Here is a 17,285-nt window from a genome sequence, read left to right as displayed (position 1 = left end):
TCAGAAGGAGGCATTTGAGTAATTTAAATGTAACCTAGTTTAAGTTTTTAAAGAAATTAATTAGAAAACCAGGAGTCAAAGACATCTGCATATATGAACAGAAAAAAATGATGGATGAGGGCAACTGAGGGCTGAGTGAACTCTTTTCTTAGGATTTAAGGTTTTCTTACCTGTTTAATCTGTTTAGAACTTGTAATCTGATCAATTATAGTCATTATGTCTGCTTCGCCTTGGACATATCCTTTTAGTATTCCATACCAAAAGGTCTTCTGATGACTCATTCTTTTATCTATTATTTGCAGCAACTTTGGTGCTATGAGCTGAATTAAACAGGACTTCCATTAATATAAATTGCACAAATATCATTTTATGATATGTTGATTAGTTTAATCAAAATAGTTAATAATAAGAAATTAAGTGCCCTCAAAGATAACTACAATAACCTGTCAAGGTTCTTTGTTATTTTTTTAGTGGTATCTTTATAACTTCATGACTATAGCTATTTCCCTATAACTAATAATTTGGGGGTACCTATGTGAAATTTATGACTTTATTCTTTACTTATTTTCCTTATAGAGAATTGGATGCTATTTTCAACTGGTTTAAATTCTTGGAAAACAATGCAATTAATCTTCTGTGCTTAGGTCATAAAATGACTAAATTACTGCCATTTTTGCATGCTAAATCTCCTATAACACCTCCTACCAGATGGTCTGGTCAGGTGAGAAACCACCACAACCATACTGCCTGTTAGACCCCAAAATTAACTTCACTTCTCTGTGTTCCTTTGCTAAGGGTTGAAGTCTCCAGGTTATCAGCTACCATTATGCAGTCCCCTAGCTTCTGCAGAGTTCATTGATCGCTTTGTTTTTCTACCTATGTTCCACAACCTCCATACTCTACCCTGCAACTACCTGCCACTAATCCCCAAAGGGTTTACACTCATCTTTCAAGATTCAGCTCAAGTATCACCTAATAAATGAAGTCTTTTCTCATTCTGCGCATACTCCTGTTTTGCACTTATCCTACCATATAACATTTCAATATCTAGATTACTAGCGATTTTTCTTCTACAATAAGCTTTCCAGGGGAAGAGACAATATCTAATTCATCTTCATATTCCTAGGACCTGTGATTTAACATAAGACCATAGTTCAGAGTTTTCTGAATATATCAACAAACTTTTCTTAGGTGGTTTATCAGTTTCTTCATCTGAACTATTTGTTAGGCTCTGTATACCTTCATATCAGAATTAATTCATCAGTGGAATACACTAGACTTGCCTTCCTCAGGTAAATTGCACTCTAGCACTACTTATGATACCTTAGAATACCGAAAAAGCAGGCTACTGGTTCTGTATTCTTTGACCTAGTTGATTTATGCCTCTCAGTAGTAAAAATGTTTTAAATTATAACTTACATGTGTAAGAAAGATCTAAATGTAAAGATTCTATTAGTTTTATCTCCATACAAACTATGTTTTATTTAACTGTATCACTCACAGTGCTTATATATGTATGTATCTTGTTTGTGTATGAATAGTGGAAAAGATAGGAAAGAGAGAGTATATCTGCATTCATATATATACTTATTTGTGAAGGAGTGAGTTTCATGTCACTGAAATAATCACACAGAAAATAACCACCCATAATATTTGTTATAGAAACATGTTATTAGACAATCAAAGGTTATTTTTGAAACCATATTTCTATAATACCATATGTATTTTTTCCTTGATTTGTATAAATGTAGGCTATTTTCTTTGTTCCTATAAATAGTTAGCATGGTTGTTTTGTTAACTTCCATCTTTTATTCCCCAAATATCTATAAAAATAAACATTACATGGAGGTTAACTTACACTTACATTAATATAGAATTTCTCATGTGCTGTCTATTTAAAGGAAAAGTTGTGATGAGTATTTCTATACTTTCACATGCTAAACAAATTCCTAATATAATTTGGATGTTTGTAATATGAAATGTTATAAAATTTAGTTTGTCAAAGGGAGCTAAAATTTAAAATATAAACATTAACCCAACAGAAAATGTTAACCATGAAACTAGTAAACTAATTTTACTCTATGTTTTATGAAACAATCAGTAGGAATTAGAAACTGCATGATTGACAGGTTCTTTACCTTGAAAATGCGTAGTATACGAATAAATTGAACAACTTTTATAAAGACTATTACTTCAGTCTCATTAAAAATATACTTAATGGTGTCTATTTCAAAAAGTATTGCATGTAAGATGCCAATTAATGTAATTGCTAACTCGAATATGTTCCAGGCATGTGAAAAGAAGTCCTTCCTCATTGCTGCTATCTGTTGATTTAAAAGGAAATTACATTATCATGTTTGTTTCTGCTTTTACTACACCATTTTCCACAATAATTTAAACATCATGTTAGGCTTTTCTCTTATCTACTCCACATGTATGAAATATCCTCAGGAAACCAAAATCAAACAAACAAACAAGTTCATCAAATTTATCCTGTAATAAAGGAATACTCCTAGGACTATTAATTTAGGATTGGGTTTAAAGGACAGGTATAATGAAAACAAACAGATGTATATAATGACACCAGTAAAAAGTAGCAACAATGGAAAGGCAAATTCAGAGAAAAATGTAGTATGCCAGGGTGTTTTGATTTAAAACAAGCTGCCCTAAATGCCATAAAAATCCTGGGGATTGTATCCATTTTTATTATTTTATAATTTATATCCAAAATGATGATTCTGAGTAGTCAAGACAAAATTAGTTTCTGTTTGTTGTGACACATGTGGGCAAAGTTTTTATTAAAGTAGTTCAAGATTTAAAAATGTATTTATTAAAAGATTACGCTTTCTTCACTAAATTCACTTGTGTAATTTCATTCTGGGATAACGCAGAATAAGTTATTTTTAATTTCTCAAAAAAATTTGTAAGAAAATCTAAGTAGAAGTAAATATTTTGTCAGAATTACCTTAGCAATTCCACCAACCCTTTTCTTTATCTCAATGAATATATTTGCAGAGCTAACATAAGGTTTCATCAACACATAAACATTGAAATAAATACATATCAGAGGCTTTCTATGTGTATGTTTTACTCCATAACCATGTATTCCTACCTTAGAGGTAGAATAGCTTATTGGGATGATTCTAAACAGGTCCACTAATTTGACAGTCTTTTAAATCAGATAGCTGCCAGTTGAGAAATTGCTTTTGCTGTTTTTTTAAAAAGCATATTCCTTGTTTTTTTTGTTTGTTTGTTTTTTTCCTATTTTCTCCCTCATACATCTAGAGATCCAGTGAGGACAACTAGAATATTTCTTGATTCGGACAATGTTCTTTAAGGATCCCTAAAAAGGGTGACGTTTTAGAAGCAACTCAAAAGAAAATAATAAAATTGAAGCACTTACAAATCTCCTACTGCTAGGCAAAAAACCAAGTTAGAATACATACATTTCCTTCCCTTTCCTTGTGTTCCCTATATTAATTTGCGGGCATTAATGCCATAACTTAATCTGAATTCTGGAAACAAAGATTTCATTGCCTTGAATCCACAATTGAAAAAGCTTTTCTGGCAATTCTGTTCAAGGCTAGCTGAATGCCAACTGAAGATAGTTAAGGTATGTTTCTAGTTAAGGTATGTTAAATATGACATTTCTGGTAGAATACAAATATGGAAGGACTTCATTTTATTAGTTAAAGTGAAATATATGTGAATATTTTAGATCCAGTATCTGTACCCGCATATTTTATCTCACTTAACTGTTACCTAATGATTAATTGATCTGCTAAATTTATAATACTGGAACAAATAATTTTTAAATTTTACAGAATTGTGACCAATAGTCACAATTGTGGTGTCTATAGTGGTTTAATGTCATAACATCGTTCTTGTTAAAAATAATTATTTGAGGGGGTTTGTTACAAGATGACTGAATAGGAACAGCCCCGGTCTACAGCTCCCAGTGTGATTCATGCAGAAGACGGGTGATCTCTGCATTTCCAGCTGAGGTACCTGGTTCATCTCATTGGGACTGGTTGAACAGTGGGTGCAGCCCATGTTCCTGGGGCATCACCTCACCCGGGAAGCACAAGGGGTCAGAGGATTTCCCTTTCCTAGCCAAGGGAAGCCGTGACAGACTGTACCTAGAAAAATGGGATACTCCCACCTAAATACTGTGCTTTTCCAATGGTCTTAGCAAACAGCACACACCAAGAGATTATATTCCATGCCTGGCTTGGTGGGTTCCATGCCCACGGAGCCTTACCCACTGCTAGTGCAGCAGTCTGAGATTGACCTGAGAGGCAGCAGCATGGTAAGGGGAGGGGGGTCTGTCACTGCTGAAGCTTGAGTAGGTGAACAAAGCAGCCTGGGAAGCTCCAACTGGGTGGAGCCTACTGCAGCTCAGCAAGGCCTGCTGCCTCTGTTGACTGCACCTCCAGGGGCAGGGCATAGTTGAACAAAAGGCAGCAGAAACTTCTGCAGACTTAAATGTCTCTGTCTGCTCTGAAGAGAGCAGTGGTTCCCCAGCATGGCGTTTGAGCTCTAAGAATGGACAGACTGCCTCCTCAAGTGGGTGGCTGACCCCCATGTAGCCTAACTGGGAGACACCTCCCAGTAAGGGCCGACTGACATCTCATACAGGTGGGTGTCCCTCTGGGACGAAGCTTCCAGAGGAAGGATCAGGCAGCAATATTTGCTGCTCTGCAATATTTGCTATTCTGTAGCCTCCACTGGTGACACCCAGGCAAACAGGGTCTGGAGTGGACCTCCAGCAAACTCCAACAGACCTGCAGCTGCGGGACCTGACTGTTAGAAGGAAAACTAACAAACAGAAAGGAATAGCAAAAACATCAACAAAAAGGACATCCACACCAAAACCCCATCTGTCACCAACATCAAAGACCAAAGGCAGATAAAACCACAAAGATGGGGAGAAACCAGAACAGAAAAGCTGAAAATTCTAAAAACTAGAGCACCTCTTCTCCTCCAAAGGATCACAGCTCCTCACCAGCAATGGAACAAAGCTGGACGGAGAATGACTTTGACAAGTTGACAGAAGTAGGCTTCAGCAGGTCAGTAATAACAAACTTCTCCGAGCTAAAGGAACATGATTGAACCCATCGCCAGGAAGCTAAAAACCTTGAGAAAAGATAAGATGAATGGCTAACTAGAATAAACACTGTAGAGAAGACCTTAAATGACCTGATGGAGCTGAAAAACATGGCACAAGAACTACGTGACACATGCACAAGCTTCAGCAGCCAATTTGATCAAGTGGAAGAAAGGGTATCAGTGATTGAAGAACAAATTAATGAAATAAAGCAAGAAAAGAACCTTAGAGAAAAAAAGAGTAAAAAGAAACAAAGCCTCCAAGAAATATGGGACTATGTGAAAAGACCAAATCTACATCCGATTGGTATACCTGAAAGTGACGGGGAGAATGGAACCAAGTTAGAAAACACTCTGCAGGATATTATACAGAAGAACTTCCCCAACTTAGCAAGGCAGACCAACATTCAAATTCAGGAAATACAGAGAATGCCACAAAGATACTCCTTGAGAAGAGCAACCCCAAGACACATAATTCTCAGATTCACCAAAGTTGAAACGAAGGTAAAAACGTAAAGGACAGCCAGAGAGAAAGGTCAGGTTACCCACAAAGGGAAGCCCATCAGACTAACACTGGATCTCTCAGCAGAAACTCTACAAGCCAGAAGAGAATGGGGGCCAATATTCAACATTCTTAAAGAAAAGAATTTTCAACCCAGGATTTCATGTCCAGCCAAACTAAGCTTCATAAGTGAAGGAGAAATAAAATCCATTACAGACAAGCAAATGCTGAGAGATTTTGTCTCCACCAGGCCTGCCCTACAAGAGCTCCTGAAGGAAGCACTAAACATGGAAAGGAACAACGGGTACCAGCCACTGAAAAAACAAGCCAAATTGTAAAGACCATTGATGCTAGGAAGAAACCGCATCAACTAATGGGCAAAATAACCACCTAACATCATAATGACAGGATCAAATTCACACATAACAATATTAACCTTAAATGTAAATGGGCTAAATGACCCAACTAAAAGACACAGACTGGCAAATTGGATAAAGAGTCAAGAATCATCAGTGTGTTGTATTCAAGAGACCCATCTCGTGTACAGAGACACACATAGGCTCAAAATAAAGCGATGGAGGAAGACCTACCAAGCAAATGGAAAGCAAAAAAAAGCAGGGGTTGCAATCCTAGTCTCTGATAAAACAGACTTTAAACCAATGAAGATCAAAAGAGACAAAGAAGGCCATTACATAATGGTAAAGGGATCAATTCAACAAGAAGAGCTAACTATCCTAAATATATATGCACCCAATACAGGAGCACCCAGATTCATAAAGCAAATCCTTAGAGACCTACAAAGAGACTTAGATTGCCACACAATAATAGTGGGAGACTTTAACACCCCACTGTCAACATTAGACAGATCAATGAGACAGAAAGTTAACAAGGATATTCAGGACTTGAACTCAGCTCTGCACCAAGCAGACCTAATAGACATCTACAGAACTCTCCACCCCAAATCAACAGAATATACATTCTTATTAGCACCACATCACACTTATTCCAAAATTGACCACATAGTTGGAAGTAAAGCACTCCTCAGCAAATGTGAAAGAACAGAAATCACAACAAACTGTCTCTCAGACCACAGTGCAATCAAATTAGAACTCAGAATTAAGAAACTCACTCAAAAACGCACAACTACATGGAAACTGAACAACCTGCTCCGGAATGACTACTGGGTAAATAAGGAAATGAAGGCAGAAATAAAGATGTTCTTTGAAACCAGTGAGAACAAAGACAAAACGTACTAGAATCTCTGGGATACATTTAAAGCAGTGTGTAGAGGGAAATTTATAGCACTAAATGACCACAAAAGAAGGCAGGAAAGATCTAAAATTGACACCCTAACATCACAATTAAAAGAACTAGAGAAGCAAGAGCAAACACATTCAAAAGCTAGCAGAAGGCAAGAAATAACTAAGATCAGAGCAGAACTGAAGGAGATAGAGACACTAAAAACCCTTCAAAAAAATCAATGAATCCAGGAGCTCGTTTTTTGAAAAGATCAACAAAATTGATAGACCACTAGCAAGACTAATAAAGAAAAGAGAGAAGAATCAAATAGACGCAATAAAAAATGATAAAAGGGATATCACCACCAATCCCACAGAAATACAAACTACCATCAGAGAATACTGTAAACACCTCTACACAAATGAACTAGAAAATCTACAAGAAATGGATACATTCCTGGACACATACACCCTCCCAAGACTAAACCAGGAAGAAGTTGAATCTCTGAATAGACCAATAACAGGCTCTGAAATTGAGGCAATAATCAATAGCCTACCAACCACAAAAAGTCCAGGACCAGATGGATTTACAGCTGAATTCTGCCAGAGGTACAAGGAGGAGCTGGTACCATTCCTTCTGAAACCATTCCAAACAATAAAAAAGAGGGAGTCCTCCCTAACTCACTTTATGAAGCCAGCCTCATCCTGATAACAAAGCCTGGCAGAGACACAACAAAAAAGGAGAATTTTGGACCAATATCCCTTATGAACATCGATGCAAAAATCCTCTATAAAATACTGGCAAACCAAATCCAGCAGCACATCAAAAAGCTTATCCACCACGATCAAGTCAGCTTCATCCCTGGGATGCAAGCCTGGTTCAGCATATGCAAATCAATAAACAATCCATCACAGAAACAGAACCAAGGACAAAAACTGCATGATTATCTCAATAGATGCAGAAAAGGCCTTTGACAAAATTCAACAGCCCTTCATGCTAAAAACTCTCAATGAACTAGGTATTGATGGGACATATCTCAAAATAATTAGAGCTGTTTATGACAAACCCACAGCCAATATCATACTGAATGGGCAAAAACTGGAAACATTTCCTTTTAAAACTGGCACAAGACAGGGATGCCCTCTCTCACCACTCCTATTCAACATAGTGTTGGAAGTTCTGGCCAGGGCAATTAGGCAAGAGAAAGAAATAAAGCGTATTCTATTAGGAAAAGAGGAAGTCAAATTATCCCTGTTTGCAGCTGACATGATTGTATATTTAGAAAACCCCATCGTCTCAGCCCAAAATCTCCTTAAGCTCATAAGCAACTTTAGCAAAGTCTCAGGATAGAAAATCAATGTGCAAAAATCACAAGCATCCTTATACACCAATAACAGACAAACAGAGAGCCAAATCATGAGTGAACTCCCATTCACAATTGATTCAAAGAGAATAAAATACCCAAGAATCCAACTTACAAGGGACATGAAGGACCTCTTCAAGGAGAACTACAAACCACTGCTCAACGAAATAAAGGACACAAACAAATGGAAGAACATTCCATGCTCATGGGTAGGAAGAATCAATATTGTGAAAATGGTCATGCTGCCCAAGGTAATTTATAGATTCAATGCCATCCCATCAAGCTACCAATGACTTTCTTCACAGAATTGGAAAACAACTACTTTAAAGTTCATATGGAACCAAAACAGAGCCTGCATTGCCAGCACAATCCTAAGCAAAAAGAACAGAGCTGGAGGCATCATGCTACCTGACTTCAAACTATACTACAAAGCTACAGTAAGCAACACAGCATGGTACTCGTAGCAAAACAGAGAGATAGACCAATGGAATAGAACAGAGGCCTCAGAAATAATGCTACACATCTACAACCATCTGATCTTTGACAAACCTGACAAAAACAAGAAATGGAGAAAGGATTCCCTATTTAATAAATGGTGCTGGGAAAACTGGCTAGCCATATGTAGAAAGCTGAAACTGGCTCCCTTCCTTATAACTTATACAAAAATTAATTCAAAATGGATTAAAGACTTAAATGTTAGACCTAAAACCATAAAAACTCTAGAAGAAAACCTAGGCAATACCATTCAGGACGTAGGCATGGGCAAGGACTTCATGACTAAAACACAAAAGCAGTGGCAACAAAAGCCAAAATAGACAAATGGGATGTAATTAAACTAGAGAGCTTCTGCATAGCAAAAGAAACTACCATCAGAGTGAACAGGCAACCTACAGAATGGGAGAAAATTTTTGCAATCTACCCATCTGACAAAGGGCTAATCTCCAGAATCTACAAAGAACTTGAATAAATTTATATAAAAAAACCCATCAACAAGTGGGCAAAGGATATGAACAGACACTTCTCAAAAGAAGACATTTATGCAGCCAGTAGATGCATGAAAAAATGCTCATCACCACTGGTCATCAGAGAAATGCAAATCAAAACCACAATGAGATAACATCTCACACCAGTTAGAATGGCGATCATTAAAAAGGAAACAACAGATGCTGGAGAGGATGTGGAGAAATAGGAACACTTTTACACTGTTGGTGGGAGTAGAAACTAGTTCAACCATTGTGGAAGAGTGTGGCAATTCCTCAAGGATCTAGAACTAGAAATACCATTTGACCCAGCCATCCTATTACTGGGTATATACCTAAAGGATTATAAATCATGCTACTATAAAGACACATGCACACATATGTCTATTGTGGCACTATTCACAATAGCAAAGACTTGGAACCAACCCAAATGTCCATCAGTGATAGACTGGATTAAGAAAATGTGGCCCATATACACCATGGAATACTACACAGCCATAAAAAAGGATGAGTTCATGTCCTTTGTAGGGACATGGATGAAGCTGGAAACCATCATTCTGAGCAAACTATCACAAGGGCAGAAAACCAAACACCGCATGTTCTCACTCGTAGGTGGGATGTGAGCAATGAGAACACCTGGACACAGGGCAAGGAATATCACACACCAGGTCCTGTTGTGGGATGGGGGGCTGGGGGAGGGATAGCATTAGGGGAAATAACTAATGTAAATGATGAGTTAATGGGTGCAGCAAACCAACATGGCTCATGTTTACATATGCAAGAAACCTGCACGTTGTGCACATGTACCCTAGAACTTAAAGTATAATAATAATAATAATTTGAATTTAGATATGTTAAAGTATATATTTATACTAGTAAATGATCATACTAATTTGAAATCAAATAGCTAAAATACTGAAGCATCTATTCCAAGGCAGAAAATAGTCAAAATTCCTACTATTTTGTGATAGTTGATACAGTCAGTCTTTCTGCATATTTCAAAAAAGGTTTCTTGAAACCTATTATAGCTAAGAAAGTGGGAGATTTCAAAGATGATTGTAGAGTCCAGCTTGGGAAATTGGGTTTCCATTGAAATTCTGAAGGGAGAGTAGGATTAGAGAAGACACATTTCTTTTCAATATGCTGCTTGTAATGTTTGCACAGTACTTTGTCAGAGGGATCTAGTCAGCAGCTACCTATATGATCTATGGCTCTGGATAAAATTTGAGCTATAGACATGAATTTGGGAGTCATTAGAATATGAATGACAGTTGATGTCACAAAAGTAGATGAGACAGCATGGCCTGCCCTTTATTATTTAATTCACGTCTATGTCTCTTCCCTCATTTTCCATATCCTGAAAACATATTTAACATCTCTCCAATCTCCACTCTGACCAACTCATTCCTGAGCTTCAGTCATTGGGAGTAGTGTTCCTTACATGTGTCATGGTGTTGCTTCTATGTTTTCCCTTGTTCTTGTTGTTTATTATGCGATGTACTTGTAGTTATTCTCTTTTTTGACTCCTACCCATTATTCAGAATTCAACTCAAGTGTTGCTTTCCCTTAAATACCTTCCTTCTCTGACCCTACTATTCTGCATAAGAAGCTCCTTCTGTCTGTTCCCATTGTACTCTGTGTATTCCTCTATCATACTAGAGAGATATAAAAATATCTATCCAGTATAAAAATAATAAAATGAACCTTCAAGTACTCACCACCCTGTTAAGACTGAGAACATTGCCAATACCTTTTAAACTCACTTTGTGTCCCTTTGACACACACCGTTTTAAAATTTATTTCTGGAAATACAAAATCAGTGCTTCAAGTATGCATATTATCTATTGAGTTACTATAAAAATCACCTTCAAAAATTAAAGTTTGGAGACGTGAGGAAGAAATTCATACACTCCTTCAGAAAATTGTCTGTTGCTGGTGTTGAAAAACAAGGCTAGGAAATCTCCCTGTCAGACATATAACACTTCCATACACACATAAATTTTAGATTACCTTAAGTAGTGCCTCTAGAATATAAAGTGTAAGAAAACAGTAGTTAGTGTGTTTTAATTCGCTGTGGTAGATTACATTTAACTGGGATATCCAAGAGATTATAAAGGGAAATATATTCATTAATATCACAAGGTATCCAACATGTTCAAATTCCTCAGTAAATACTATTGTATGGCATATGTGAAAAAAGAAGTATCTGTAAAACAAAAAGACAGTTTCATCTGATAAAAGGTTTACATTAAATGATTTTCATATATACTCATTTCTGTTCCACTTATCAACAGCTGCAGAGCCTTCCTTAATTCTGAAAGCAGCCACCACTAAGCTAACACGTTCTGGCATCCCGCTTCAGATACTGTCCTTTTAATTTCTTCCACTGATCCTCCACTGTCTTGAGTCTAGTTTCTCCTTTTTCTTTCTCTCCCTCCTTAAATCTCATTCACTTTTTCTTTTTACTTTTAATAGAAATATTTTTGGTATAACACATGAAAAATTCAAACTGGAATTTTTTTTAAATAAAGAGAATACTTTCTAGCTTTTGATAATTCCTATTTTCAGAGATGAATACTATTAGTTTGAATATTGTTCCAACTTTTTATGTTTATAAAATGATTATAAACTTAAAAGAAGTTATATGTCACATATTTTTCTGTAACCTGCATTTTTCCCTTTTAACAACGTATCATGAGCATCTTCTCTTGTCAAGGCATAAAATTGGGATCAAAGCCTAGGATGCATGGTGGTGGAATATATGGATCCAAATTTTATCACAAAATTTAAATTAATGTATATGCTTTGAAAAATAGCTTCCATATTCAATATGATGGAGAGTAGAAATGTAGATAAAAAGATTTACATTTAATATTTTAATTATTCAAGTAGTATAATAATACACTATTGTTGTTAAAATTCACATGATAATGATTAATTAATTGCTGATTGAAGACTGGGTAAGTACCAGATCATTTTCTCATTCTCAAAGGTACATCTATGCCATGGCTCAGAAGCTTTTACAATTTTGGATCCCATTTGAAAAAAAGATGATGAAATTATGAGTGCAGTAATACATAGTCTGTGCTCACATTGTCAGGGCCCTCCAAGGCCTCTGGCAATTCCTCTGTGATGGGAGCTACAGAGTTTAAGCCTTGTTAACTTTGTGGTAAACTCTCTGTCCTCTCTCCAGTCTGCTTTTCTTGATCTCTTCCAGCAGCAAAACCATGTTCGGCAAAGCATGGCACTGGAGGTTACCTTTGCTTAAATTTATGGTTAAATTTGCAGTCACTGATCTCATTCATTTTGTCACTAGCTATATTTCTTTCCCTTGAATCTAAGAAAAAAAAAGAAATTCCAATTGAAAAGGAAGAAGTAAAATGATCTCTATTTGTGGATGACATAATCCTATATACTGAAAATCCTAGAGAATGTGCCAAAATCAACTAGAGCTAATAAACAAAATAGCAAAGTTTCAGGAAACAAAATCGATATATAAAAATCAGTTGTATTTCTATACACTAGAAAGGACTGATCTGAAAATGAAATTATGAAAACAATTATATTTAAAATAGCACCAAAAAAACCAAAATAGTTAGGATTAATGTTAACCTAAAACTTGCATGCTCAAAACAACAAAACATTACCAAAATAAGTTAAAGATTTAAATAAAAGGTAAGACATTCCATGTTCATGGTTTGGAAGGCTTAATATTGATAATATGACAATGCTACCCAAAGCAATCTACAGATTACATTAAATCCTATAAAAATCTCGACCTTTTTCTTTATTTTGCAGAAACAGGCAAGATAATATAAAATTTATATGGAATTGTAAGGGACCTCAACTAGTTACAACAATCTTGAAAAAGAAAAGTTGAAGGACTTATACTTCCTGATATCAAAATTGTATACCAAGTGTGGAAAACAATTTGGTGGTTACTCAAGAAACTAAATATAGAATTACCACACAGTCCTGCAATTTTGCCCCTGGGATATGCCCTTGAATAGAAAGCAGGTATTCAAATAAAAACTTGCACATGAATGTTCATGGCAGCACTATTCATAATAGCCAAAAGGCGGAAACAACTCAAATGTCCATAAACTGATGAATGGGTAAATAAAATGTGGTATATATACCATGGAACATTATTTAACCTTAAATAGGAATCACATATTGACACATGCTATAAAGAGGATGACCCTTATGCTACTAATACATGCTATTATGTAGATGAAAACATTATGCTAAGTGAAAGAAGCCAGAAACACAAGGCTACATAGTGATTTCATTTATGTGAAACATTTGAAATAAGTAAATTCACAGGGACAGAAAACAGACTGGTGCTTTCCAGGAGCAGGGCAAAAAGGGGAAATGGGGAATGACTGCTTAATGAATACCCAGTTTATTTTTGGACTAATAAATAACACTGAATTATACACTTTAAAATGGTTAATGGTTAACTTATGTATATGAAATTTACCTCAATTAAAAAGAGAATACTATTCCTATCCTTTTTATTCTTTAAGTAACTTTATGTATGTACCTAAGAAATTTAGGGTGGTGGCTGACCCCCACATTTCTAATAAACATTCTGTAGCTATTTATGCCCTATAACACTCATCAGTCTCCTCTGAGGTGGCTACCACCCACTTCAAAGCTTTAAATCAATTGTAAAGACAGGAAAAAAAACATTTTTTTTTAAATAAAAAATTAAAAGGACGCAGCTAAGGTTTACAGTGGATGTTAGCCAGATTGTTTTTCTCTTATATTATGCCATAATCTCCTTTGATTTTTATAAAAACTCTAACAATATATGGTGGTACCAAAATTTATGATGAGTTTGAAGGCTGATTTAGTAACAGGTATAAAAAATGAATTTGTTAATACAGATTATTTTTGCTTTCTTACTTTAGGTATGTTTGTGAGCATTTTCTATGACTGTAAATAAGGCCATTTTTCAGATAACAAAATATGCAAAAATTTTTAAAAAGAAATTTCATTGTAAAATTCCTCAAAATATTTTGCAAAATATTCAGGATAGGGGGCGGTTCCAAGATGGCTGAATAGGAACAGCTCCAGTCTACAGCTCCCAGCATGAGCGACACAGAAGACAGGTGATTTCTGCATTTCCAACTGAGGTACTGGGTTCATCTCACTGAGGCTTGTCGGACAGTGGGTGCAGGACAGTGGGTGCAGTGCACCGAGCATGAGCCAAAGCAGGGCAAGGCATCGCCTCACCCGGGAAGTGCAAGGGGTCGGGGAATTCCCTTTCCTAGCCAAGTGAAGCTGTGACAGATGACATCTGGAAAATCGGGTCACTCCCACCCTAATACTGTGCTTTTCCAATAGTCTTAGCAAACGGCACACCAGGAGATTATATCCCGCACCTGGCTCAGAGGGTCCCATGCCCACGGAGTCTCGCTCATTGCTAGCGCAGCAGTCTGAGATCAAACTGCAAGGCAGCAGCAAGGCTGGGGGAGGGGCGCCCACCATTGCTGAGGCTTCAGTAGATAAATAAAGTGGCCAAGAGGCTCGAACTGGGTGGAGCCCATTGCAGCTCAAGGAGGCCTGCCTTCCTCTGTAGACTCCACCTCTGGGGGCAGGGCATAGCTGAACAAAAGGCAGCAGAAACCTCTGCAGACTTAAATGTCCCTGCCTGACAGCTTTGAAGAGAGTAGTGTTTCTCCCAGCATGGAGTTTGAGATCTGAGAACGGACAGACTGCCTCCTTAAGTGGATCCCTGACCCCCGAGTAGCCTAACTGGGAGGCACCCCCAGTAGGGGCAGACTGACACCTCAAAAGGCCGGGTAACCCTGTGAGATGAAACATCCAGAGGAATGATCAGGCAGCAACATTTTCTGTTCAGCAATATTCGCTGTTCTGCAGCCTCCGCTGCTGATACCCAGGCAAACAGGGTCTGGAGTGGACCTCCAGCAAACTCCAACAGACCTGCAGCTGAGGGTCCTGACTGTTAGAAGGAAAAATAACAAACAGAAAGGACATCCACACCAAAATCCCATCTGTACGTCACCATCATCAAAGACCAAAAGTAGATAAAACCACAAAGATGGGAAAAAACAGAGCAGAAAATCTGAAAATTCCAAAAATCAGAGCACCTCTCCCCCTCCAAAGGAGCATAGCTCCTCACCAACAACAGAACAAAGCTGGATGGAGAATGACTTTGATGAGTTGAGAGAAGAAGGCTTCAGATTATCAGACTTCTCTGAGCTAAAGGAGGAAGTTGGAACCCATGGCAAACAAGCTAAAAACCTTGAAAAAAGATTAGACGAATGGCTAACTAGAATAACCAGTGTAGAGAAGTCCTTAAAGGACCTGATGGAGCTGAAAACAATGGCATGAGAACTACATGATGAATGCACAAGCTTCAGTAGCCGATTCGATCAACTGGAAGAAAGGGTTTCAGTGATTGAAGATCAAATAGATGAAATGAAGCAAGAAGAGAAGTTTAGAGAAAAAAGAGTAAAAAGAAATGAATAAAGCCTCCAAGAAATATGGGACTATGTGAAAAGACCAAATCTGCATCCGATTGGTGTACCTGAAAGTGACGGGGAGAATGGAACCAAGTTGGAAAACACTCTGCAGGATATTATCCAGGAGAACTTCCCCAACCTAGCAAGGCAGGCCAACATTCAAATTCAGGAAATACAGAGAATGCCACAAAGATACTCCTCGAGAAGAGCAACCCCAAGACACATAATTGTCAGATCCACCAAAGTTGAAATGAAGGAAAAAATGTAAAAGGCAACCAGAGAGAAAGGTCAGGTTACCCACAAAGGGAAGCCCATCAGACTAATAGCAGATCTCTCAGCAGAAACTCTACAAGGCAGAAGACAAGGGGGGCCAATATTCAACATTCTTAAAGAAAAGAATTTTCAACCCAGAATTTCATGTCCAGCCAAACTAAGCTTCATAAGTGAAGGAGAAATAAAATCCTTTACAGACAAGCAAATGCTGAGAGATTTTGTCTCCACCAGGCCTGCCCTACAAGAGCTCCTGAAGGAAGCACTAAACATGGAAAGGAACAACTGGTACCAGCCACTGAAAAAACATGCCAAATTGTAAAGACCCTCTATGCTAGGAAGAAACTGCATCAACTATTGGGCAAAATAACCAGCTAACATCATAATGACAGGATCAAATTCACACATAACAATATTAACCTTAAATGTAAATGGGCTAAATGCTCCAATTAAAAGACACAGACTGGCAAGTTGGATACAGAGTCAAGACCCATCAGTGTTCTGTATTCAGGAGGCCCATCTCATGTACAGAGACACACACAGGCTCAAAATAAAGGGATGGAGGAAGATCTACCAAGCAAATGGAAAGCAAAAACCGGCAGGGGTTGCAATCCTAGTCTCTGATAAAACAGACTTTAAACCAACGAAGATCAAAAGAGACAAAGAAGGCCATTACATAATGGTAAAGGGATCAATTCAACAAGAAGAGCTAGCTATCCTAAATATATATGCACCCAATACAGGAGCACCCAGATTCATAAAGCAAGTTCTTAGAGACCTACAAAGAGACTTAGACTCCCACACAATAATAATGGGAGACTTTAACACCCCACTGTCAACATTGGACAGAACAACGAGACAGAAAGTTAAAAGGATATCCAGGAATTGAACTCAGCTCTGCACCAAGGAGACCTAATAGACATCTACAGAACTCTCCACCCCAAATCAACAGAATATACATTCTTATCAGCACCACATCACACTTATTCCAAAATTTACCACATAGTTGGAAGTAAAGCACTCCTCAGCAAATGTAAAAGAACAGAAATTATAACAAACTGTCTCTCAGACCACAGTGCAATCAAACTAGAGCTCAGGATTAAGAAACTCACTCAAAACCGCTCAACTACATGGAAACCGAACAACCAGCTGCTGAGTGACTACTGGGTACATAACAAAATGAAGGCAGAAATAAAGATGTTCTTTGAAACCAATAAGAACAAAGAGACAACATACCAGAATCTCTGGGACACATTTAAAGCAGTGTGTAGAGGGAAATTTGTAGCAATAAATGCCCACAAGAGAAAGCAGGAAAGATCTAAAATTGACAT

General features: G+C 37.3%; 1 protein-coding gene across 2 annotated transcripts in view; it reads right to left on the bottom strand.

Moving 5' to 3' along the window:
- The window catches only part of SLC9C1 (solute carrier family 9 member C1), a 171,138-nt gene that overhangs the window by 68,390 nt on the left and 85,463 nt on the right, over positions 1-17,285 (bottom strand). For both annotated transcript variants that reach the window (XM_054551527.2, XM_054551525.2), the window contains 3 exons: positions 11,201-11,396; positions 2,139-2,324; positions 171-320 (listed from right to left, as the gene is read on the bottom strand). In XM_054551527.2, the coding sequence (XP_054407502.2) occupies positions 171-320; positions 2,139-2,324; positions 11,201-11,396 (532 nt within the window). The remainder of the gene's footprint in view (positions 1-170; positions 321-2,138; positions 2,325-11,200; positions 11,397-17,285) is intronic.

This window comes from Pongo abelii, chromosome 2 (genome assembly GCF_028885655.2).
Source record: "Pongo abelii isolate AG06213 chromosome 2, NHGRI_mPonAbe1-v2.0_pri, whole genome shotgun sequence".
Taxonomy (NCBI): domain Eukaryota; kingdom Metazoa; phylum Chordata; class Mammalia; order Primates; family Hominidae; genus Pongo; species Pongo abelii.
Note: the sequence above shows the minus strand (reverse complement) of the source record. Positions and strands in the feature narration are given on the sequence as shown.